The following is a 26,022-nucleotide window of genomic DNA, read 5'->3' on the forward strand; positions in this document are numbered from 1 at the left end:
CCTGGAACTCACTTTGTATACTAGGCTGCCATTGAGGAGTGAGGTTTTGAGGGCTGATCTATGTACTTGTAAAAGGCAGAAGCCCTCCCTTAGCCCAACAGGGAGCCTATGGGCTGAAACTTTACTTCAGCTGCCCCACCATTGCCTAGCTGAAGGGTTGGCCGAGAGCATCTGATCTAATCCCATTGTTTTAGAATCAAGACGGTGTAGCTGTTGGGCCAGCATAGCCTTTAGCCTTGCTCTCGTGTTTCTCTGCTTCTTCTCCTGGCTCTCCATCATGCCACCTAGCTTGCCTTTTCGCATGGTTTTAATAATACTGCTCATGTTTCGGTTATTTGCAAAACTACTATATTGAATCTAGGGAGGTGGGAAGGCGTGATATAAATGAACTTGGGGTTTCTTGTTGGCTTGTTTATGGGACCCTTTTGTACAGGTGCCAGGGTGTTTGACCCTCTAACCCAGTGGGAGGATGGTCATCGTGGTCCCACCCTCTGGTCAGCAGCAACAGCTCCAGCCAGGTCTTTAGACTCAGTGCATGATTGTGTCTTACCTTTGTAAGCTGCGTCCACTGACTGCTCTTCCCAAGGGCTAAACCATTGCAGCCTGTTAATGAAGAGAAAAGAAAAATGCCTCATGCATGTTTTTGTTTTGGATTTAAAAGAGTTATGTGCATGGAAGTCACAGGCAGCTATGTGGCACCTGTCAGCTCTCCTGAGCTTGTTGCAACATTTGTTAGATCCTAAGGGATGCTGTCTGGTTTTCTTTGTGGAGGACTTCCTGCCTGCCTGAAAGGTGGTGCTGAACTATATGGGGCTTGGTTCTTCCTGTTCCGTCAGCTCTCAGTCTCCATGTTAGTGTAGGTGGGCAGACACCCTAAGAGTCTATGAAGAAAAATGTAAAACTTTACTTCAGCTGCCCCACCACCTGCCAGCCCAGTCATGTTTGTTTTCCCTCTGGAGCCTTTGCGCTTATGAACGTAAAGGTTTTCTTAAGTCCATTTTCTTACCATGGATGTAACATTTGACCTTTTTAGCCAGCCAGAAATTACTGAAATAAAGGTGGCTAGGTTCTTTTAGAAAAGAAGAAATTCTTTGTGGCTCACTTCTATTTTTTTTTAATGTTGTAAGAGGAATAAAGAACTTTCCCTTTTCACTGGTCCCCTCTATGTGAGCAGCAGTTTATAAGGCTTTAAGTTAAAGCTAGCCTGGCTGAGGCAGAGCCACAATGGCCCTTTCTCTTCAGACTGAAATAATCACTGTTGAAAAGAATGTGGCACTGTCCATATTGTTCTGACTGGGCTGTTGTCCTCTGGAGGGCCTGTTTGGCTCCGTCACATGAACTGTGTGTGGTCTAGTACCTTCCTTGTAGGGACACCGTGGGACTTGTCTCTGAAGAAGATATAGGTCTTTCTTCGAATGGACTGCCTGTACAGGAGATAGTGAGGTAATTAAGGATCACCAGGTCACACCTCTTTTTAGGCTCCTGCCTCTCACGTGGCCATAGACACTATGGCTTCCCTTCAAGAGTGCCTTCTTCTGACCCACAGCTTCTGCTTTTGGATTTTGAATAGATTTCTAGGAACTTCTGGTAAATAGGGTATGTAGACCACAGTGACACAATGCTGGTGAAAATGTAGTCATAATTCACTTCACAGGCTATCAGCTGCTTTTAGAAAGATGAAGTATGTGTAAAGTCACAGGAAGCTGCCTGGCTCCCGTTTTGAGTTTCTTTATGAGGTGAAGATGTCTAGTTTAGTGATTTATCAATTGGGCCTGGTTTGCCAGCATTAGTTACTGTGGAATAACCTGTGTCTGTTAGGTTTGGGAGGGAGTGTTGACAAACAGGTGCTGCTGTGTTCCTCAGAGTAGGTATTGATCCTTGCTAGTAACCACAGAGCTGGTGTCAATTAATGGTTGAGGGTCTCCTTACAGTTTTTCTTTATTAGTATGCATGGATGTTTTGACTGAATGTGTGTATATGCAGTCAACATGTATTGTGTTCACGGAGACCAGCAGGGGGTATCTGAATCCTTGGAATTGGAGTGACAGATGGTTTGGGGACCATCTTGTGGGTGCTGGAATCTGAACCCTGGACCTCTGGAACAGCTAGCTGTCTGGGCTGCTGAGCCATTTCTCCAGCCCCTGTGTTTGGCAGATCCTTGGCTGGGCTGCTGAGAGCTCTGTAGTCCTAGGGTGGAGGGCATTTCCGGCCAGCTGCACAGATCTTCGGAGCACATTTTAATGGCGTTGTATTTGCTTCCAGGTACATCACTCTAACCTTGGGATTTTTATTCAGGTTTTCCTGTTTGTCTCTTTCTAGTCTCCACTGTCACTTGAATTTTGACTACATTTTCAAGTATGTCAGACTCCACTTCCCAGTCTCTCCAGATGTAGTGAGGTAGTGGTTACTGCGTTTCCTGTCATGTCACTTGCAGAAGAGTGTAGGTGGTCCTCACCTTTCTGTTGGCTTGCTGCTTTCTTGGGTATACTGAGTTCCCTTGATGTCAGCCTGGCATTTTGGGCTGAGAGTCTAGTGTGGTTCAGAGCCAGGCTTTTATTGGAGGTCCTGGGGCTTAGAGAGTTCTATATTCCACACACCCCTTTGCTGTTGCCAGCTTTCTACTTTGTGTATTTTCAGGTGTTGCTTATTACATGCCCTATTGCAGAGTTCAATGTCCTTCCCATGCAGCTGAGCAGGGAAGGGAGCAATCCAGGGAGAGGAAGGTTTGTTCCAGTTAGATTCCAGGTTCTGGGCTATGTGAGGATGTGTAGGAAGGAGGATCTCAGCCTGTTGCAGAAGTCAGCCAACTTTAAGACTCCATACCTCATGTTTTACATCTCTGTAATGGAAAAAACAAAATAAAAAAAACCTGTCTTTACGGTCATGAGTGATAAGGAGGCATCAGGCCATAGGAACTGAGCAACTATAGCAGGACTGGCTCAAGCCCTTGCTTTCTCTTCAGTTGTCCTGGGAATCTTCTAGGTTTTGGTTTCTTCATCTCACAGATGGGGAATCTCGCTGTCTACTGATGGATTGTGACTTTGAGGGCGGGAATACTGTTTCTAAGTGTACTATCATTAATTCAAGTGTTTATTTCATGTTGGGCATGGTACTGGATGCTGGGTATTCACTGAATGGGATAGATGGTGATCACCATACTTGACAATCAAAGCCCCATGCTGGAGATGTGGACCCTGCTTTAGCTCTTTCTCATCTGGAGAGAGAAAGGAGATGGGTGCACCGGGAGCCTGTGACTAAAGCTCTGGGTCTCTGTCTCCTGTGAGATGAGGGGTTAGGCTTGACCCTGTTCACATTCTGGAAGCTCCTGAGAGCTGGGGTAGGTGGTATAGGTTGTTAGCTTCGCTCTAGAAGAGCAGTTGGGTCTTAAGTAATCCACGCTCAGGGAGGGTCACAGAGAAATGGCCTTGAAGGAGAATTTTCCAGGTACTTGGGGGCTTATGAGCCAGAGCCTAATTTTAAAGCCATGGACAGGCACTTTAGGCTTAAGATATTCTTCAAATGTTACTTTCTTGCCCCCACATGTAAAACTTTCAGGACTGGACCGGGGTGCATCTCAGGGTACATGGTGGATATGATAATAGCTCAGAGTTCAGTACCCAGTACCAAAAGGTTAAGATAAACTTATTAGGACATCTTCCCCAATATCCTCATCTTTGGTTTTTGGTTGGCAGTGAACACACAGCCCACAAGCTAGCCATACCAGCAAGAGCTTCAGCAGATAGAACATTGTCATGATGCTTGCTTAAGGTTCAAACAAACTTGAATTTAAGGTTTATTCTTTAGCACGTGTCATTTCTGATCTGATCTCAGTTTTGAAAGCAGGATGGACATTTTGGATCCATGGAACTGGGGTGTGTTCTCTCACACAGTTTGTGTTGGGCTCTCCCATCCTCACCAGTGCTTTGTATCAAAGCAATGTGTTTGTTTGTTTTTTTCTCTTTCTGTCTCTCTAGGGCATGGCTTCCAGCTTCGGGGACCTGAGGCTTTGGAGGAGGAAATGACTGTTGACGGTCTTCTGTTCCATCTGCATTACGACATTCAAACTTCCTAGAGTGCAGGCTTAGGGGACAGGAAAATTTCTCTTGAAGGGCTCCACATTTGTAACAAAGAAGGTAAAAATGACAACTTCATCTATCAGACGGCAGATGAAAAACATTGTGAACAATTACTCAGAGGCTGAAATCAAAGTCCGGGAAGCCACCTCCAATGACCCGTGGGGCCCATCCAGCTCTCTGATGACTGAGATTGCTGACCTGACCTACAATGTGGTGGCCTTCTCGGAGATCATGAGCATGGTTTGGAAGCGACTTAACGACCATGGCAAGAACTGGCGACATGTGTACAAGGCACTGACACTGCTGGACTACCTGATCAAGACAGGTTCTGAGCGGGTGGCCCAGCAGTGCCGTGAAAACATCTTTGCCATACAGACTCTGAAGGACTTCCAGTACATTGACCGTGATGGCAAAGACCAGGGCATCAACGTGCGGGAGAAGTCAAAGCAGCTGGTTGCTCTCCTCAAGGACGAGGAACGGCTGAAGGCCGAGAGGGTTCAGGCTCTCAAAACCAAAGAGCGCATGGCTCAGGTGGCCACTGGTGTGGGCAGCAACCAGATCACCTTCGGTCGTGGTTCCAGCCAACCCAACCTTTCTACCAGTTACTCGGAGCAGGAGTATGGCAAGGCTGGGGGCTCGCCAGCCTCCTACCACGGCTGTGAGTAGAAACCAAAGTACCCCACCTTTACTCGGGCAGGTGTTGGAGCTAAGGCAGATTTGATTGTGCCCTCAGTTCTCAGCTTCTGGCAACCCAGGTGACAACTTTCTTGATCTGGACTGAGTTAGTCACAAAGGGTCTTTTGGTCCCCTGGCTGCTCTGTGGCTCTTCTGGGGATTTAGGTAAGGCTGTGCCCATGTTCCAAGGCCAGTCTCACCAGATTTTTTTTTTTTTTTTCCCAAGAATGTCTGTCAGCAAAGGGATTGTTCTGCTGCCCAAAACTACAGGGATTCAAATACCTGGTAGCCAAGAGGAATTGAAGTCTGTATTTGATCATCTATTTCTGAGTCTTGCAATTAGTGTCTTTCTACTGACTGAGTTGCAGATCTCTGGAATGGCTTAATGCTTACTGTTACAGTTCATTAACCAGAGAGTCAAGGTTGGGTGTCTGTTTCACCTAGAAGGAACAGTGCAGCAGCAACGAGGCCTCTTTCTCATATGTGCAAAGGACTCTCCAGAATTTGATTTGGTTGCATGGCTGTATCTACGCTGTGCAGGGCTGCTCTATGATTTGATTGTGTGTTGGATTGTTTGGGTCTTTGGCCTGTAGTCAGAAGAGGTTTTCGGGGAGAGGGAAGTGGTGTTTGGGCCTTGTAGAAGCTGGTTTCTGATTCACCTGGCTACTTCCAGGAAGTGATCCAAGGCACACTGTTCATCCTTTACTTCTTAGGGCGAGGCAGACACAAAGGACCCTGAAAGGTGGCTCTAGTGGCCCTTGGATGCATAAGTTTTATCTTCTGGTTGGTAGCAGAAAAAGGTTTCTAAACCCATACCTTTTGGAATTAGTACATAATGTCAGCAAAGCAGAAATTTGTTTGTGTTTTTTTTTTTTTTTTTGAGAGTGGTTCTCCCTGTGTAGTCAGGCTGCTTGCAAACTTGCTAAGTCTTCCTTATGCAACCTCTAGAGTTTGGGTGACGGGTGTGTACTATCTGCATGACTAGTATGGCAGAACACTTTCCAGTCTTAATGGTTTTGCTACTCATTTCCCACTTTTGTATAAGAGGTTTCAGTTTGACTTTCTTCGTATCACCATTAGAAGTTTGAGAAATGTATTATGTGCAAGATTTACATACCAAAAGTCAGGCTTCCTGCCTTTAGGAATTCTGAGTTATTATTAGGGTTGGAGCAGGTTAGCATTTTCTTATCATATTTCTGGTTATTATAATTTAATATTTTTAGTTTGAATTGCTTTTGTTAAGTAATGATGATGACTTTTGTGAGATCACTTGTACCCAAAGGCAACCTTAAGTCTCTTGAAATCTCCCTGGATTAAGTATTAATATGTACACACAAATAAATAAAACATACATGCATACATATATACACATATACATACACACATACATATGTACATATATACAAAAGATTGGCCTGTAAGAGGAGGATTGTTTCATTTTCCTCAAGGATCCTCCTGTGGAGGATACAGAGGGACTGGAATCACCACAGCTGATGAACAGGGTAGAGCATCAAGGTGTGGGGCCGAGATGGGAGTATGGGGGCCTGGTTGCTTCATCAGGTCCTTCTTACACCATGTCTAAGATCTTTAGCCATAGACCCTGGCTGGATTTTGAGGTTCTGATGCTCTAGCTGTGAATGTTCCTTTTTCTTAGACATTGATTTTGAACTGCCACCCAGGGTCAGAAGGTGGCAACAGGGCTTTTCAAGATTTCTAAGCACAGGGAATCTGACTTCAGGGATGAAGCAGGACCCTGGGTGGCCTTGGCCTATGTCCCGTACACACTGCTGCGCATCCTCTAATGGCGTGTCTCTTTTTGTGTATGTGTGTGTGTGTCCCTGCCCAACAGCACCAGAGGCCTCGCTGTGCCCCCAGCACCGTGCAGGGGCCATGCTGGGTCAGAGTGAGGAGCTGCAGCCACTGAGCCAGCGCCACCCCTGCCTGCCGCACCTGGGCCTAGCCTCCCGCCCAAATGGTGACTGGGCCCAGCCATGCCTCACTTGTGACCGCGCAGCCCGAGGTGGGACAGCGGTTTGCTTTTCTTTGTAGAAATGCCATGCAGCTTGCTGAGGGTGGGGCTTGTCATGCCAGTACAGCCAACTCTCTCCCTATCTCCTGCTGGATCTCCTGTCTAGCTTCCAGTGCCTGGACTCATTTCTGCCTCTCTTTCTGGGAGCTCAGAGCCCTGTGTACCCCTGCCCACAATCATACCACCTGCTTAAAGGGGAGCTGCTTAGTGGGTTGGTATGGGTGATGACCCTATCCTCCCTGTATCTCTTGTTCTGCAAACTAGAGGGTGTTCTGCTGCCTGCCAGGCCACCAGTGGTAGTGGACCCAAGTGATTGGCTTTTTGAGGTGGAAATGTATGCTTTCTGAAATCTGAGCCAGTAGCAGACCTTCCTTCAGTGATGGGCACTGGAAGCCATCCTTCCCAGTGTAGGAGTGGAGCTTTCAGTGGGGTTGTTTTTGCTTTCCAGTGGACTGTTATATCATTGCTGAAATCGCCACTGCCACAATAAACAGAGAGTTAGCTGTACTGTCAATTCTAGGTCACTGTGTTTCAAGAGGCTGAATTCAATGGGTAACTAAAAAAATGGGGCTTCTCTTTTGCCTAATTAATAATGCATCTTGGTCAGAGCTACACTGTTACAGGTTAAACTGGAAACAGATTTTCACTGTTGCTCACAAGAAAATGCTCTGTCTAATCTCCCTTTGGTCATAAATAGGTTCCCCACTTGAGAAGAAAGCCCTGTCTTCTACTTTTGCCCAAGGGGCACCAACAGCAAGCCTTTGTGTAATTCCCTGATAAGGTGGCCAGCCTCTATTCAGCCCTGGAGAAAGTTCCTTCTTGTTCATGCCTCATTAATACTGCAGCTTGTGTGACTTGCATATTTTTGTGATCACTGTATTTAGTTATGGAATATTTTCATTTGTTCTGTCTTCTAAGAGTTTGTATGGGATTGTGGCTACTTCACTGTTTGCAAAGGTAAAGAGAACCAGCTTTTTTTGCATAGTAACTGATGTCAATTTCATAGTAACTTGTTCGGAAGGGTTTCTCAGTGACAGGGAACTTGCATACCCATTTCTTTGCCACCACTTATTAGCATTTGTTCTCTCAGGTTCTCCTGCTTCCTCTCCTTTTTCTCTTTCCTAGTCTTTGACTCAGGTGAGTTGTTTGAGAGGGGTACACCTAAGTCCCCAGACTCTGCAGACCGAGTATAACAGCAGCCACAGGAGAAGACATCTTGAGATTTTGACTATTGTCCTGATTGATGGTGGCATGATGGTGTTTGAGGGTAGCTTTCTTTCACAAGCCATTTTTTTTTTTTAATTTTTATTTTTCTTCTCAATGCTTTGTCTGTAAAAATAACCTTGGGAAGCTCTCAAATTCTGTTCTTTATCTCATCTATGACATGTATCCACTGGTAGCTTCTGTTTGGTTTCTTTGCCCTCAACCTCAACATTTCCACCCATTCTTCTTTCTTACAAGCTCTAGTCCTGGGCTTAAGTACTGATTCCTTGCAGGATTATTCCTGAGATTTTGACATCCTTGAGAGGGTCTGGTAGAGTCTGGATGGAGGAAAATGAGTTGGACAGGGCTTTCCTAATTCCTCATAGGAATTAATTCCTTTCCTTTCCTTTCCTTTCCTTTCCTTTCCTTTCCTTTCCTTTCCCTTTCCCTTTCCCTTTCCCTTTCCCTTTCCCTTTCCCTTTCCCTTTCCCTTTCCCTTTCCCTTTCCCTTTCCCTTTCCCTTTCCCTTTCCCTTCCCCTTCCCCTTCCCCTTCCCCTTCCCCTTCCCCTTCCCCTTTCCCTTTCCTTTTCTTTCTCTCTTTCTCTCTCTCTCTCTCTCTCTCTCATTATGTATTCAGTGTTCTGTCTTCATGTACACCTGCACACCAGAAGAGGGCATTAGATCTCATTATAGATGGTTGTGAGCAACCATGTAGTTGCCAGGAATTGAGTTTAGGACCTTTGGGAGAGCAGCCAGTGCTCTTAATCTCTGAGCCATCTCTCCAGCCCTCTGATAGGAATTTCTAAATATTGTCACTGTGCTAAACCTTTCGCAGATTACATACTTGGCTCAGTGGACCAGCATCTGCATGAAAAAAAAAAAAAAAAAAAAAAAAAGGCTTTTACACGGGGAAGAAGGGATCAGGGTATGTGGGTCCTTAAACCTGAGAGGCACTTGAGAAGGCTGAGAGAATTCCTCTGGCTTGAGCAGGAGGCCTCACTGGCCGGGAGATGGTGGGACTGGTAGCTTGATAGTCCTTGGGTTTGTTTTAGAGAAGATCCAAGAAGGCATATTGGAGGCCTGGATCACTCACTGAAGTGGAGAGGAGATGAGGCCAGCTTTGGCAGCTTTGCCAGCCTTGCCTCAGAGCTCTGTCCAGGAGGCAGGGGTGAGGGCTTATAGATACAGCAGTTTGGGGACTGCTTGTTGAAGTGTAATACAAGTGTGAGTAGAGTTCTAAATGGAGAGGCAGTCGGTTGTTCTGTTCCAGCGCTTTCAACTGTGCACTGTTAGCCTCCCCTGATGCTTATATCTCATAAAGGCTAGACCTCAAAAAAGCTGAGTTTCTGTCTGTCACTGTTGGCCACCTGTCCAGGTTTGCAATCGATGCTTGAAATTGCTCTGTCAATTCAAGCTCTGTAGTCCCGAGGAGTCTCTCAGGCTTGGAAGGTTGGAGTTTGTTTTCAGATCATAGAGATGACAGCCAGCTTGGATGGGAGTGCAGATGTGAGCAGCTTACCTGTTGGCTTACTTGAGGCACTAGCCGCTATGCACTGTGGGACTAGCAAAGCTGCAGCTGTGAAGAGATTGAGCAAGTAGTTGGGAAGGGGTTGAGGATCTGCATCAAAGGTGGGATGCAAAGCCACGGCCTGGGGAAGAAGATTGTTGTAGTCTGATTTGATGGTGTGTCAGCTCAAGTACAGCCAGTGTTCCTCCCTCCTCCCTCCTACTGTCTCTCCTGCCTGCTCTGGTGCCCAGCCCACTGATGTCATGTGTTACTCTGCTGAATCTGCCTCTGAAGTCAGAGCTGCTGCTGTATCCTGATAAATGCCAGGAAGCATTTCCTTGGTGTTTGGTGCCCTGGGGAAGAGTTCCTGTAACCAACAGAGTTCCTGTTCTTGGAAATGAAGGAAGATAGGGAAGAGAGGAAGGCAGAGGCACTCGCTGCTTCTGGTTTGTCCTAGTGCCTCAGAGTACTTTGAAGTCTAGGAACCACAGTGTGGATGGTTTGTACTAACTAGGTGGGTGCTGTCCCTCGGCTCATCTTCTCAGAATGACCTGATAGCCTCTCCTGTCTAACTGTGCTGTGATTCTCGGGAAGGCCTAAGAAAGGCTGGGGATCCTTGAACTTCAGCCATGTGCAGAGACTGCTACTGCCTCCTACACCCTGGCAGGCTTACCAGGCGATTACTGGAGATTATGACCATTTCATGTCGTTGCTGGGCCCGCTTCACAGAGGATTTGAGTTGGCTTACAAAACACATGCAGTGCCACAGGATTAACTAGATACTAGAAGAAAGTGGGACAAAAGGAAAATAAGAGAGAGATACACAGTTGCTAGAGAGGGATCCAAATTTGGCTTTGAAAGTCTTAGCTACTGACACCAAATTGGGAGTTTCTCTTTGGTTTCTGAACAAGGGTTTAGGATCAAGGTAGGCACAAGAAAGGTGCTTACTGAGGTGTGCATAGAAGGGCATGGCTAGGGAGCAGCTGCCCAGACACTGGGAGCGACATCCTGTAGCTGTCCATGGCTGTCACCATGCAGCCTTGCCAACCCTTGAGTCTTGCAGATTGTTTCTTCACTTTCTGGTAGCCCAGCAGAAGTGCAAACTGATTTCACGTCCTTCTGAGGTCAGTATGGCCATTGGGTTTTGCCCACAGCAAAATCTCTTGCGTGTGTGTGTGCATGCATGTGAGTGGAGTCACTGTGGCTAAGGAGACAGGTCAAATCCACTCAGATCACAGATGTAAGTAGACCTTAGTTGTTTTTCGGTTTTAATTAGAATTATAAGGGGCAGGAAGATCAAGGGTTCAAGGCCATCCTTGGCCACATGGTGAATTAGAAGTCAGCCTGGGCTGCATGAGACCCTTTCTCAAAAAATAAACCCAAACTCAACAAAAGTTGAGTTAGGAAACAGTGTGATTCATGTTGCTTTTGTTTTTGTCTTCTCTCTCCTGCTTGTGTCACCAGCTTTTAAACTGGCTGTGTAAAAACTTTTATTTTAAAATATTCCTTTTTTTCTTCCTTTTTGTTTCAGTAATAAATATATTATCCACTTTTCAAAGTTGATCAAAGAACTTCCAAAATAACTTATTTTTTTTTTCAGGGATTATTTATAAACAGACTAGGCCACTGTGTCATCTTAAATCCCAGTTCTTCTTGTGGGCCTCAATTAAATGTCCACAGTGTTCTACTTTTCTTTTTCCACCTGATTCAGGGTTTCTCTGTGTAGCCTTGGCTTCCCTGTACTTGCTTTGAAGACCAGGCTGGCCTCAACTCACAGAGATTTGCCTGCTTCTGCCACCCTGAGTGCTGGGATTATGAGTGTACGCCATCACATTCAGTGTTCTTTTTTAATAATGCAGGTATCATGGTCTTCGGACAGGTGTAGAAGAGTCTTAGCAGCTTTTTGTCCTGATAGGCTTTGGTCCCTAGAACCTGGTCTGTCTAGTAGAAAGCAGTGGTAGGCGCACATGGGGCTATCCCAAGTATTAGCCAACCTGAACTGTTCACACCCACATCTGAAGTCTATTTATTATTTTATAATCACACATACAAACATATACTTTCTCTCTATCTGGATTAAAGTTCTCTCTTATTCCCTTCTAGCAAGTCCCCTCTTCTTTCCAACTCTACACACTACTTCTCTGGGAGGCTAAATGAATTAGCCCAGCTGTCTGTAGAGCATGCCTTTTTTTAAAAAATATTTTTTATACCATGTGTTTGTGTGTGCTTTAAATATTTTATGCATATATGTGTATACCTAAGTGTATGGATGTGAACCACATTTGTGCCTGATTGTCAGCAGAGGTCATAAGAGGCATCAGGTCCCCAAAAGCTGGAGTTATAGACTGTTGTGAGTCATCATGTGGGTGCTGAGAATCAAACCTGGGTCCTGGAAGAGCAGCCTGTGTTTTTAATTCCTGTGATATTAGTTTATCCCCCACCCCCTATCCTTTTATAGCACAGTCTCATGTAGCTCAGGCTGGCCTTTAACTCAGTTTATGGCCAAGGATGACCTTGCTCTCTGATCCTTCTGCCTCTGCTTCTCAAGTGCTGGGATTACAGGCATGTGCCACACATGCCCAGTTTATGTGGTGCTAGGGCTTCCTTCATGCTAGGTAGCACTCTACCAAACTGAGTCCCTGTCCAGGAACTTGCAAATGACTCCAAATGCCCCAAAGCCCAAGCCTCATTGACCACACCTCAAATCAAAAACCCTTCATCAGGAGTAGGCAGAACACAATCCAAATGGGGAGCCTTGGTCTGCCCAAGTTAGGAAGAATTCCATGGCTTCTTGTAGGACCAACTTTTGGTGTTCAGGAGCCAGAAAAAGACTTCTGAATGTCCTGCTCTCTCACTCTCTCCCTTATTCTCTTGAGACAGGTGTCTTACTGAACCTGGATCTATCCTGGCCCCAGTGATCCTATCTCCCCTTTCCCTCCCCACCTCTGTGTTGGGTTCACCTGAGGGCACAGTTACACCCATCTTTTTTAAATGGGTGCTAAGGATTTGAACTCAGGTCAGTAAGCACTCTTATCCACTGAGTCCATGTCATCATCTTCAGGGACAGATTTTGAGGGCAGTGTTTGCTTTTTCTTGGGTCTTTGTAAATTATGAACCTTCAGATGCTCCAAGTAGGGCCAGGTTAGTTAGTCAGAAGGATCCATTCAGGCCTGGCTCACAGGAATATCAGAACAGGAACATCTGTGTTCCCTGTCATGTGCCTGGGCACAAAAGTCTCTTTGTGGGGTTGAGATGCCATCACTGAGGCCAGAGTGTGTCTGCTGGAATCATCTCTCTAAGTAAGCCAAAGCCTGCTGTGCATGCTCAGCTGATTGTTCAAATGGTGGCTGTGGATTCTGCCACCTGTGGGACTCAGAGCTGGGTATCCGTCTATAAAACCACATCGTGTAAGGGAATATCCTGTAATACCCTTTGTCTTGAAGTTTTACATTAATGTTCTAAGGCATATCTATCTGTAGGGCTTGCTTTGCACCATTCTTACTGCCTTGGTGGTTTTAACAGTAGCATGTTCCACATTCATTTTAAGTCTGTCCGGCCTCACAGGTATCAAGCAGCCTTGAAAACCTGAGAAGCCTCTTCACTGTAGCAAAGAGGAGCCCCAACCATTTCTTCTGACCCACCCGATGGTCTCCTGTGACTTGATGGCCAGTGAGCAATCTTCCCTGCAGGATAAAACTCATTTTCTGAGTACTCCCTGCTTATGTGACCTTAGTGTTTATTCCTTCATGATTCCCATTGGGTTGTAAACAGGGTGTCAGTGCTGTATCTGATCTCAGCAGGGGAACTGTGAACCATTTATTCTCCACTCTTTATGGTAGGCTGTGGTTTTCGGGATTTGTACAAAGAAGCCACACTGAGTGGGCTGGAATCCCCCAGGTCTGTCTCGTAGACCTATCTATATCTTCTTGCCTTTGTTACCTCCAGCCTGGTTGATGACTTCTTTCCATGAGCATGGGAAAGAAGAGACCTGAGTGTTCTGATTGGCATCAGAGAGATTGGGAACAAAATCAACCAAAAGGTGTATTTTTTTTTTTTTTTAAGTGTACTGTTAAATCTAATCAGGAAAATGGGTTTGAGGCGGTTTTATTACCATCCATTTGTATTTCTGAAGAGGTCCTTTGAAAAGTAGAATTGGGGTAATGCTTTAGGATGGGATTAACAAGCCTGGTTTTATTTAGGAAGAACTTTACGCTGCAGCTTTTGCTTTGCCTGCTCAGGACAGGAGATGGGAGACAATTGGTTTCTTATACCACCACCATCACCACCACAAATAAGTCTAAGTTAAATGTTATCTGCGGTAGCCTGGGCTGGCTATCTAGAAACCATCTTTATCAGGAGTTAGTCCTGACCTGTCAAGGAGGCAGCTCCTAGGAACCAAGAGGATGTGGCAAGTGTTGTGGTAAGCAGTCTCAGTAGTTACCTTTGTGAGGATGAAGGTATTAAAACAGATTAGAACATTAAAGCAATTAGCCCAAATTATGAAATTGACTTATCCTTCTTACCCACCCACCCACCCATCCACGAAGGCAGCCATTCACGGGATAAATGTTTATTGGCTTGGCTGAGGGCAGGCTACTCTGTGGGTCCCAGTGCAGGAGGCTAAGCTCTGCAGTTGGTGAGCAGAAGGAAGAGGGTGTGCTGAGCTACACAGAAGCCAGAGGAGACCTGAGCCAGGAGCCATCAGACACAGTGGCTCCCTCAGCGGGTGGGCTTTCAGCTGCAGCTTTTATTGAAGCTGAGTGTGTGCAGAGGTGGGTATACTCAGCAGTGCTCTTTCACACTCATGAATATTCAACTGATCCTGTTGCATTTCAGCTCCTGACCGGAAAGTCCCTGGGTTAGTGTGAATGTAGATTCCTGGTTTGGGGTTTGGTACCCCAGCTAGGACTCTGCATCTCACACCTTCAATAAAAATAGTATTTATAGAGCCTCTTGTCAGTGTTAACTACCTATGTACTTAAACAAAATATACCTGTGTGCAGTGTTAAACAAGCACTCAGGGTCTATACAGAGCTACACAGGTTTCATTTTTCTAAGCATACTTCCCTGGGCTCTTTCACTTGACTGAAGGCCCTTCAAGAACTGTTGTGTTAGGTCTCTGTTTGATGTGATCCATTTCTCTGGAAAAGAGACCTGCTGTGAAGACTAAGACTTGATCCTCCTGAGGCTATCATTTGATTTTAATTCTGAAATATCTGTAGCTTTATCTTATCCTCTTGCTGGGCCATGTGGGTCTGAGATGAAAACGAAGTGTTGTCTTATGCTAGGAGTGAGACGGTCAGCCCTGTCTTTGCATGTGGTGACTTGTCCCCTTCTCCCCCATTTTACTCCACAGCTACTTCCCCACGAGTGTCCTCTGAGCTGGAGCAGGCCCGGCCACAGACAAGTGGAGAAGAGGAGCTGCAGCTGCAGCTGGCACTTGCCATGAGCAGAGAGGTAGCAGAACAGGTCAGTGCTTGTGTGGTCGAGCCCATGGGGTCTTTTACCCCTGGTGTTCTTTGGGGGAGGGAACATCCCAGAGAGGATGACACACACAGCCCTGTCTTTAAGACACTTACTTGATGAGTTCATGTCTTGTGGCTAGCCCAGGTAGAGAGAGCTATATTTTGGAAAGGTTTTCAGGGAGGTCAGTGTCCATAGAAGCAGCTAACCCTGAATGAAGTTCCTGTGCAGACTTAACATCCGGGGACTCCCGAGGGAGCTACATGCCCGCAGCTTCCTTGAGGTTCCAGTATATATAGGGCAATGAGCAGGACAGGTTCTGGGTTGAGGGTAGTGGGTAGGTGGGGTGGGCCTGGTCCCTGCCAAGGCAGTCTATCCTGTGACAGTTGTGTGGGAGAAGGCTAGAAGGGAAGCTCCAGGAAAGAGGGTGCATGTGGGCATGGTAGAAGCAGTATAGATTTTTTTTTTTCCCCAAGTGTATGGTAGGATGGAACCCAGACCCTTCTGTAAGGAAGTGCTCTAATAGCCTGTGTGTGCTTTTGTTCCCCTCTATACCTTGTTTTTAATAAGCATGCATTACTTTAAAGTGGAGGAGCAAAAGGGGCCATTCAAACACCTTTAGACAGTGTCCCTTTGCTTTCAGTCATCAGAAAGCGTGCAGACAGCCAGAGGCAGCAAGGTACACCCCTCGTTTGGAGAGAAGAATGTTGGGTGTTAAATGTGAACACAGAGAGGTTTGGCCGGCATAGTTGGTATGTCTGTAACAGCAATAAGGGGCAGTTTTGAACATGGCCTCTGCCCCCTGTAGAGAACCTGCAGCCATTAAATCTGCCCATGTGGAAGCTCCACGGGATCAAGGTGCCCAGGAGGTTTCTGGGATGGGTGGATAGCCTCAGCCTTTTTAGCCAAAACCCAAGAATGTTTTTAATCACATAGACATTAAGCCAGGTCTGTCTTTTGCAAGTGACTTACCCTTAAATAAGATGAATTGTGTCTACTAGAAATCACAAAACTACCATTCTTTGGGGAGTATCCACTGTGGGGATTGGAATGAAGTATGATTTTCAACTTTTCTAAGCCTTTCCTGGTTGTCAGATTGTGCTCTGTAAGGAGACACTGCTTTTACTCTATGTGGATGAATGGTTTGCCTGAGTATATGTATATGTACCATCTGTGTGCCTGTTGCCTCCCTTGAAACTGGAGTTACAGGTAGTTGTGAGCCACCATGTGGGTGCTGTATACTGGGTCTTCAAGTGCTCTTAAATGCTGAGCCAGCTCTCTAACCCTGGGACAATACTTGAGATAAAGTATTTTGTTTCCCAATTTTGGTAGTGCCTGAGTATTGTTGGTATGACCTCAGACAGCCTCTAAAGGGGGAACCTCTGAAGGGGGAACCTCTGTGAGCCCCCTGGGAGTGGAAAGCCATTGTGTCCAGCTGAACTGTATTCTCCCTTGAAATGCCACATGATACAGGACCTTTCCTGTTGTTGGGCAGTGTGGCCTCAGGCCCTGCTGTGTGGCTGTCAGCATTACCCTCGGCCTCAAGTCCCATTGTCCCACTCCAGGAAGAACGCCTCAGGCGGGGTGATGACCTGAGATTGCAGATGGCCCTGGAAGAAAGCCGGAGAGACACAGTGAAGGTTCCAAAGAAGAAAGAGGTGAAAGCATGCTGCAAGGTAAATGTGCAAATCTCTTGTAGGCGATTGTTTCAGGCACCCTGCTATCTACAGTGAGGAGGGACCTGTGGTAGGATGCCAGCCGAACCCATGCTGTGGTGAACACCAGTGAGAATACAATAAAAAAACAGGTAGCAAGCTGGGCATGGTGGCACGCTCCTTTAATCCCAGCACGCAGGGAGGCGGAGGCAGGTGGATTTCTGTGAGTTCAAGACCAGCCTGGTCTACAAAGCAGGACAGCCAAGGCTACAAAGAGAAACTGTCTCAAAAAACAAAACAAACAAAATCCAAAACGAAAAAAGAAAATAAGAAAAGAACACGTAGCAACCAGGGGACAATACTTAACACCACTGTAAAAGGAGGATAGCAGCAGCAGTGACTGCCTCACAGTGACCCCTTTTTTTTTTTTTTTTTTTTTTGGTCCAGAGAAGCCATTGGTTATATTGGTCTTTGTCTCCCTTTACCCCAACCTCTATCACCTCCAACCCCCACATTTTGATAGGCTGTGACATAGAAGTGACCAGAATGTGGTTCTACTTCTGAACAGACTTATCATGTCAGGGATGCTAGTGGCATCACCTACTGTGATGTTACAGGGCCCTGATGACAGATGCTGCAATCATGGGAACAGGAAGGGCAGGAAGCCAGAAAGACAGACAGACAGGCAGGCACACCCACCCACACACACACACAGTGAGAGCCAGCTGGTCCTCTTGCCCTCCCTCAGGCTGGATAGTGGGTAGTGGTAGTCAGGAAACAAAGGCAGGTGAAGAGGGATGATAATGGGTGGTCACAGTCCGAGCTAATGCCAGCATTATCCTGAGAGAGTTTGGGATCCCTGAGAACTCTTAAAACTTGTGGACATGTAGCAAACCTTAAGTACCTTGGTATATTGGATCTCTGGCTGCTCAGGGACACCAAAACATTAGTGGAGTTTTGGAGTTGGAACAGTTCAATTTCTGGACTTTGCCCAGGAGGCCTGTGCTGTGGTAAGAACTAATAATATTTATGCTTAGTATGTGAATATCTGCTTTGACTGTAACCAAGTAAAACCATTCCTTCTGTTTGTCTTAACAGCCAGGCTCCCACTCACAGCAGACTACACTGTTGGATTTAATGGATGCTCTCCCCAGCTCAGGCGCTGTTACCCAGAAAAGTGAGCCCTGGGGTGCTGGGCCCTCTGCTAACCAGACCAACCCCTGGGGTGCAACAGCGGCTCCTGTGAACATTTCTGATCCCTGGCCATCATTTGGTAAATAGCTTGCTCTTGGTTTCCTAGGCTTGCTTGGTTGATGGGGAGATGCTTTCTCTCAGCTGGTTGGCTTCCTTGTAGGAGATCAAGCTGCTCTGAGCAGGACCTTCTTAGGGGACAGAGGTGCAGTGTTCCTGAATTTTGACTGGTTTTCTGCTTTGGGAAAACGAAAGCCGACATCCTTACTGCCTTGTCCATGAATCAGAAATTACTTGTCCTTGATATCACTCAAATTTCAGTTCTTAGAACTGCATCCAGCTCAAGTTATACATACACAGAAACCTAAAGTGAGTTGGAAATGAGATCTGCTTACCACCACTACTAATGCAGGGCGGACATGTTTGCTGTTATTCTTGTTATTTAAAGCAATAATAAGTTATTTAATGAATCTTATTTCTGAGTTTTGCTTATTGGTAAATGTAAGAGATTTTAAATCAAACTTGAAACATGAATAGTAGAGTTGAAAGCAGCAGAATTGGTTTATTCTGGGTGATGTTCCTGGCACATGAAGCTTTTTATTTTTTGACAGGATTTTCTGTGTAGCCTTTGCTGTCCTGGACTTGCTTTGTAAACCGGACAGGCCTCGGACTCACAGAGATCTGCCTGCTTCTACTTCTGAGAGTGTTGGGATTGTGGATGTGTGCTACCGCACCTGGCCACATGAGTTTTCTTAATTGCTGGTAGGGAATTAGGCTTTGTGTTACTGGCCTGGTGCTCTGAGTCCTGTTGGACATGCCTATGATGTGTGTACCTGGGTCTCCTGTAGTTCTTATTTTCCTAAACTGGACCTTTTTTTTCTTTGCTCAGTTATATGGATGGATGTTAAAGTATACCAAGTGTCAGACTCTGTCCTGCCATGGGAAGACCCTGGGACACACAGATAATGAATGGTTTCTGTTCTGGTCAGGATGGGGACAACTGGCAGTGGTGCAAACCAGGCTTTGGCAAGGGCCTGTCGGGTCACAGCAGTGAGGTGAACATCCTAGAGGTAGATGGGCACCGAGAAGCATAGTGTCCTATAGAAGAGTGTGTGTCAGAAGTCTTAGGAATCAGGTGGGGAGAAGGAATCCAGACACAAGGACCTGTGTATTGTGATTTGGGCAGCAGGTAGGAAGGTGAGGGGAAAGGAGTGGGTGTCGGGTTATTCAGGGACTGGTCCTCATCTTACAAGTGCTTATATTTGGTCTAGAAGCTGTGTCAGCCTCAGATGCTCTTTGGCATACTCTTAGCTATAGTGACCATATGGGGCCTGCCCACTTCCTGGGGCCAAGTAGTGTTGCCTGAATTCTTATTCCTTGGCGACCAGAAAACCTGTGGTGGTTGTACTCTGAAGAGCCGAATATAGGTTGTGTAAGGCAGATGTCAAAGTACTGTGGTGTCCCAGGGATAGTAGCCTTTCCAGTAGTGGCTTTGACACTGCTTCCCCTCCTCCCAAATCTGAAACACAGTCCCTTTGTCAAATGACTATTCTTGAGGTCCACCTAGAGAAGTGATGGGTGGGATCAGGGTCACTTATGGAGGCTACGCTAGGAAGTGTGAGGTAGGACACATCCTCCTGTACCAGAGTCCTTTGTTGGCATATGTCCTGTGCCTGTTCTTCAGATGGTGATGAAATTCACCATGTTGACAGTTTTAAACTGGCGTATTTAAAAACAACAACAAAGCAATAAAACAACACATTCACAGAGCTGTGTAACTGTTGTACCAGGTACATTTATTTCCATGACTCCAGAAGGAACCCGGCACCTAGCCACCGTCTACTACTCTTTCCTTGATCCTAAAGACTTGTTGTGGACAGTTCAAATGAATGAAGTCACATCTCTGTAGCTTTCATTTGTTAGAAGCTTGTCTACAGGGTGGCGGCGGTTTAGCCCCTTCCTGTGGACGTGGCACATCATTCACACATTCCACTCCTGTTGGACATTTGCACTGCACTTAGTTTCTGGCCATTGTGAATCCAGTTTTCAAGAGCGAAGATTTGAACTAAAAGCCACATGATCAAAATCTGTCAGTGTTTAAATGTTGGTGTGGATTAAAACTTTTCTAACATGGGTGCTGCTCATGGATAGCTATCTGAGGGCTGAGCCCTGTGGCGTTTCTCTGTGTACTTGCGCACTCTTGGTTCTCACATATTTGGCTTCATTTGACATATTTTACTTATGGCTGGAGGAATACACAGACCACCAAGGCTCAGAAAGGTGGTGGTTCTGTGCAGGCTCACAGAGATAGTTAAGGAAGGACCAACTCAGAGTTTATGGTCGTACATCCTGGATTGCTGGGAAGTTGTGCGTCCTGCTAAGTTAGTGTGCATCCTTCTGGCATGAAGACGGCTGTTGATAAATCTCACCTATCTACTTTCTTTCCCTCTGACATTGTTCATCCTAATTGAGGTCACACTCAGCCACACATACATTTTCCAGCTCTGCTGTGCGGTGTATATGCCCAGGAACCATTGGAAACCATTGTACTCATTCACATGGTATTCACTGGCACTGTGTGGCTAGGCCACTAGTTCTTCAGCAGCTAGGTGTCCTGTGCAGGTGCTATTGAAAAATGATGCTGAAGTCACTGTTCTCAGGGCCTTGCCTCAGCTACCAGGCAGGTGTTTTGCTTCTTGTACCTTTGAGCTGGCTCCAGAGCAGGCATGTGATTCGGGTTTACTGCTTATCCTCTGCTAAAACCCAAATGTAGAGCCTCTCCTCAGTCCCAGGATACTCATAATATTAAAGCCTCAGCCCATAGCACAGAGCTGCTCTCTGCATGAAAGGAGTGCTTTTCTGAAAGCCACCATTTATAGTGGGTCCCAATATTACCAGTTCTTTCCAAGCAGCACTGGGGACTGCTGAGCCAAGTGGCCTTGGGAGGAAATGCTAAGTCCAGAGGAGGGAAGTTGGAGGCTGCCAGGTCAGCGGGGCACTTCCTCTTCTGTTCTAGACACACAAAGCTGCCACCTGGTCTGAAGAGGCCTCACAGCCTGGTAATTCAGAAGGCTTTGGCTGGCTTGTTCCCCTTACTGTCTGCCCACCTACCAGAGCCAAGGCCAGGACTGAGCCTAACTTCCGCAGGGCAATAGCAGGTGTGTTCTGGCTTCTTGATGACCCCAGTATGACTGTGACTGCCGGCTGTGCACATGAATATTCATCTCCCCACTGGGCTCCATGTGAATGGACCTACAGAAGAGGCGGAAGCTGCTGTCTCTGAACTTGTTTCCATTCTCCTTTCTCACTCATTTGAGCTTTAAATAAGCCTTTATTTATTGGGTGTGTGGCATGGCAGGATCTACTGATGCCAGGCTCTAAAGGTATAGAAGAGCCTTGTAATGGCCTCACTGCCCTATCTATCTCTTGAGGGCAGCTGGGCCATCCCTGTGTCTACTACCTTTCTTGTGGAGCTAGGAGTGAGGGGTGGCACTCTCTTTATAGAGTACTGGCTATAGGACTGCCTACTTACTTGTATCTATGGTGTTCTACTCATTTGGCACTAAATTCAGCTCACCAGCTTGCCGAGTCCCAGATATACACACCTAGGACCCCAGTGTCACTTGCAGAATGGAAACTTGATTGCTCGTTTGGGTTCAGGTGATCTATGTCATTTGGGATTGGCAAGGGTTTGAGCTGAGCATGCATTTCATTCCCCGTTCAGAGCTCTGAGTTAATTACTTTGTTCCTGCTGGTTCTGCATGCTTACTGCTGGCTCAGGAGGAGAGCATTGCCGGGGTCCAGGCTGGTGGTGGGTAGGCAGGGAAAGCTCTGGAACTTGGACTGTGAAGTATAGGCAGCCTGCCCCCTCACATTGCTAATCTTTGTATTGGCTTATTCTGCCTGAAGGACTTCTCCTACAAAGATTTATTTCACTTTTATTTATGTATGTATACCACAAGTGTAGGGGTGCCCGTGGAAGCCAGAAGAGTGCATTGGATCCCCTGGAGCTGGAAGTACAGGTTGCTGTGAGCCACCTGGTGTGGGTTCTGGGACGCAAACTCTATTGTCTGGAAGAGCATCAAGCACTGCTAACCACTGAGTTCTCTTTCCAGCTCCACTCTTGTTTCTTTTTAAAGGCTTGGGTGTCTGCCTAAGGAGGTGTGGTCACCCTGTTCTCAGGATCCCCTCTTGTCCTTTGTTCTGGCTCTTGGCTGCCTATTGTTTTCGGGTTGGTGCAATGACTTGTTTCTTCTTAGGGGCAGGGACCATCCTGGGGCTTGACTGGAGGAATGCTGAACAATTGATAGGGTAGAATAAGGCGACTGTGCAGGAGCCCCAGGCTGTGTGCCTGAACTAGGTGGCTCTTGCATGAAAGGGGGGGGGGGGGCTTGGAGCAGGACTCTGAGTACATCAGGAGCTCAGATTAGCATGTAGCCCGGCTCCCTTTTATCTCAGAATGGACCTGCTAAATGTCTGTGCTAGGTCTTCCTCAGAATCTGTGTGCTTTGGGAGACAGTGGTATTTTACTAAAGTTCTCGGGGTTTCTAAGAACAGTGATGGTCCCACACCTGTGTCCCCAGTTCCCAACAGTGTGTAAGCCCTTGGGATGCTCTCTGTGTGTACTCTCAGTGCAGCCCTGAGAGTGACATAGAGAAGCTCATTCCAAAGTTTCTGTATGACTTTTGGGAATTGGGGTTTACTTTAGCCAGGAAGAGTGTCCCTGGTTGTCAGGGTAGTGTCTGACCCCCTTTGACTATGGAAGTGGATGAGGAAGAAAGTAGTAAGGTTTTCTTTGCGAAGGAAAGGACAGTGGGGTCTAGAAATGATAGGATGTGTCTCCTTATGTAGGCAAGGAGGAAGGAAAGACAGAAGCAGTCTTCTGAGAGGCATTGGTAGTCAGTGTAGTCAGTCACTGTTGGACAGTGAGGTCTCCTCAGCTTGTGTTCCTCTGGTGGCAGCTGAGAGACCAGAGAGCCTTGCAATGGGTGTTTCTTTTGTGTACCTGTAAGGTGCCTGTGAGCAGGAAGAGACCAGGAAGACATGCTTTGTTACTAGGGCTTCCATGTGGCATTGGTCCTGGGATCTCTTGTGTCATTATACCACAGCCCTTCTGGCTTCCTGCCCAGCCCTTTCCCTGGCAAATCATTTCTACCATGTTACTTTCTGCAGTCAGGACAGAGTCATGCTTGATGAGGTATGTACCTTCTTGGGGAGCAGAATAAGGGCTTAGTTAACCCTGTAGTGTGAGTTCAACTGAGGCCAGGTTCACAGTCCTGGAAAAGCATCACAAAGACAGAAGAGAATCTTGAAGTGTTTGTTCCAGGCCCATAGGGAAACTAGGAGGCGCTGGGTGAAAGGAGGTTTTGGAAGCCTGATGTTCTGGGGTAGCAATAATAGAGGCAGAAATAGGAGTTGGCAGGCCATGAGGACAGAAAAAAAATGTCATTTGGGAGTGCTTCTTTGGCAGTGGGTATCATCTAGCTAGCCCTAAGCTCTTGGTTGTGTCACTGCAGCAAGCCTGCGTTCATTCCCACCCCTTCTGCACTGTACTAGCCAGTAGCCTAGTCAGACCGGAAGTTAGAGAAGCATGGGGATAGTGACTGCAGTGTCTCAGTAGGATCCAAGTAAGTCTGCTGGCATTTTAGAGCCTTGTAGGCATAAAGTTGTGTGCTAGAACGTCATCTTTAACACCTGTGGAGTGTTCTACCTCACAGGAGTGGTCTAGGGGAATGGAGTCCTTTTCAGAGCTCAGAGAACAGTCCTTGGCTTCCTGAGATTGACAAGTCCTTGTTGCTTTTCTCTGAGCCCTGGCACATCCTGGTTGTCACAGTCTTCTTGGGTGTCCCTCCATGGCTAGAGTTGGGGCTGGAATTTCGCTCTTCTACCATAGGGAGTTTAGTTTAGGAAAAACCCCTAGTTAGATAAGTGGTTTTCGTAAATGGTCTAAAAGAAGGTAAGTGGAGGATTCCAGAGTGACTGGGCATGAAACAGTGGTCCCAGAAGACAGATTGGGGTGGGGGGGGGGTGTCAGGTTGCTGGGGGTTGCTGAGATAGAAGGCAGAACATTTCTCTGGTGTGTCCGAGGAGCATAGGGAGTCAGTGTGGCCAAGCTAGGCATGGAAGGTGTGTGGATAGCTCTAGCTCGAATCTCTTGGAGTTCCTGAAGAGTTCATGTCTGAAGGGGACGATGACCAAGAACACTATAAACGTCATTGTTCAGGAAGCTGAAGAATGCTAAGGCAGCTTTCCAGGTAGCCTGTGTAAGCAAAGGAAGACTATGTCCAGGAAACAAGCTGGACAGTGCCAGTGTTGAAATTTAGAAGCATCAGATAGTGGTGATACATGCCTTTAATCCCAGCACTCTCTGTTTTTTCAAATTATTTTTAAAATGTATTTATTCAATTTACATCCTGATCATAGCCCCCTCCCTCCTCTCTTTCCAAGTCCCATCCTTCCTCCCTTTTCCACCTATCTCCCCTCCCCTCCACCTCAGAAAATAGGGTCCCTCCTCTACCAACTCACTCTAGCACATCAGGTCCCATCAAGACTTAGTGTATCCTCTTCCCCTGTGGCCTGGTGTGGTAGTCTCACCAGGGGAAGTGATCAAAAAGCAGGCAACAAAGTCCATGTCAGAGACAGCCCCCTTACTAGGGAACCCACATGAAGCTGCAGCTGCCCATCAGGGGGCCTAGGTCCAGTCCATGCATGGTCCTTTGGTGCTTCAGTCTCTTCAAGCTCTTCTGGGTCCTGGGTTAGTTGGCTCTCTTGGTCTTATTGTGGAGCTCCTGTCACCTCCAGGTGACACCTCCTTTCCCCCACTTTTCCACAAGACTCCCTACACTTCACCCAAAGTATGGCTATAAGTCTCAGCATCTGTTTCAATTCACTGCTGGTGGAGCCTCAGAGGACATGTATGTGAGGCTCCTGTCTGCAAGCATAGCAGAGTATTGTTAATAGTGTTAGGGACTGGCTGTCTCCCATGGTGTGGGTCTCAGGTTGGGCCAGGTATCGATTGGACATTTCCTTAATTTTTGCTCCATCTTAATCCCTACACATCTTGTAGGCAGGGTAAATTTTGGGTGGAAATTTTTGTAGGTGGGATGGTGTTACCTAACTAAATGACTTTTTATGATCAATACGGAAAAATAAGAGCCAGGGATAGCCAAACTAAAGGATTTGCCATACCAGTTATTAAAAATCATCATCATTCCTAGTACTTGAGAGTAGAAACCAGAGGATCAGAAGTTCAAGGTTGGGGTTGGGGATTTAACTCAGTGGTAGAGTGCTTGCCTAGCAAGCGCAAGGCCCTGGGTTTGGGGGGGAGAGGGGGAAGAAGAAGTTCAAGGTTGCGAGGGTGGTGGTGCATGCCTTCAATTTCAGGACTCAGGAAGCAGAGGCAGGCAGATTTTTCTGAGTTCAAGGCCAGCCTGATCTACAGAGTAAGTTCCAGGACAGCCAAAACTACACAGAGAAACCCCGTCTGGAAAGAATAAAACAGAAAAACAACAAAAAGGTCATCTTCAGCTACATAGTGAGTTGAGGCTAGCCTGAGATATGTGAGACTCTGTCATGAGGGGAGAGAAGAGTCGTTATCATATATGTGTGAAGATAATTAATATTGTGCAGAGAAGGAAATCAGTCAGTAGGCCAGTGTAGCAGAGTAGGGAGCTCCATAATAAACACCTGAAGATCTGAGATGGAATAGTCACTTTAATCAATCTGCTGATGTGAGTTAGTCAGACAAGAGATAACCCTAGAGGATGCTTGATGTCAGATACAGACCTGCAGGAGGAGGGTGTGAAAGGATGTACGTGTTTATTAGGGACCAAAGAAATAAAACTAGTGCAAAGTACACTTGTATGTACCACTTTGGTACAAATGGAAGAACTAGATAACATCAGAAAGTTTGAGGCATCTTCCAGGGCGATAGGCCCTGATTAGAGGGTTATAGACTGTTGGAACCAACATGGGAATAGTTCTGGCATTGCCTACTGAAAGTGTAGGGGCCTGGGGCCCAGCAGTTGTCGTGTGTGCACAGAACAAAGGGATGTGAACACAAACAGGCAGACACATAAAGCACACTCAGGGACTACCAGAGTGGACTTTCTCATGGATAAATTTTAGCTACTTCTCAGCAAAGGCTAATTCCACACATAAGATGTGTAGTAAACAAAGCCAGCCATTAAAGAATGCACGCACTTGTGCGCGCGCGCATACAC

At 46.6% G+C, this 26,022-nt stretch overlaps 1 protein-coding gene across 7 annotated transcripts in view; it reads left to right on the forward strand.

Annotated features, from left to right (window-relative positions):
• The window catches only part of Epn2 (epsin 2), a 58,160-nt gene that overhangs the window by 24,615 nt on the left and 7,523 nt on the right, over positions 1-26,022 (forward strand). For 6 of the 7 annotated variants that reach the window (XM_055594251.1, XM_055594255.1, XM_055594252.1 and 3 more), the window contains 5 exons: positions 3,975-4,734; positions 6,601-6,771; positions 14,848-14,960; positions 16,520-16,630; positions 17,708-17,882. In XM_055594251.1, the coding sequence (XP_055450226.1) occupies positions 4,140-4,734; positions 6,601-6,771; positions 14,848-14,960; positions 16,520-16,630; positions 17,708-17,882 (1,165 nt within the window). In that variant the 5' untranslated portion in view covers positions 3,975-4,139. The remainder of the gene's footprint in view (positions 1-3,974; positions 4,735-6,600; positions 6,772-14,847; positions 14,961-16,519; positions 16,631-17,707; positions 17,883-26,022) is intronic. The other variant, XM_055594257.1, reaches the window with a different exon arrangement.

The sequence above is a fragment of the Psammomys obesus genome, unplaced genomic scaffold (assembly GCF_907164565.1).
Source record: "Psammomys obesus unplaced genomic scaffold, mPsaObe1.curated_primary_1811, whole genome shotgun sequence".
NCBI lineage: Eukaryota > Metazoa > Chordata > Mammalia > Rodentia > Muridae > Psammomys > Psammomys obesus.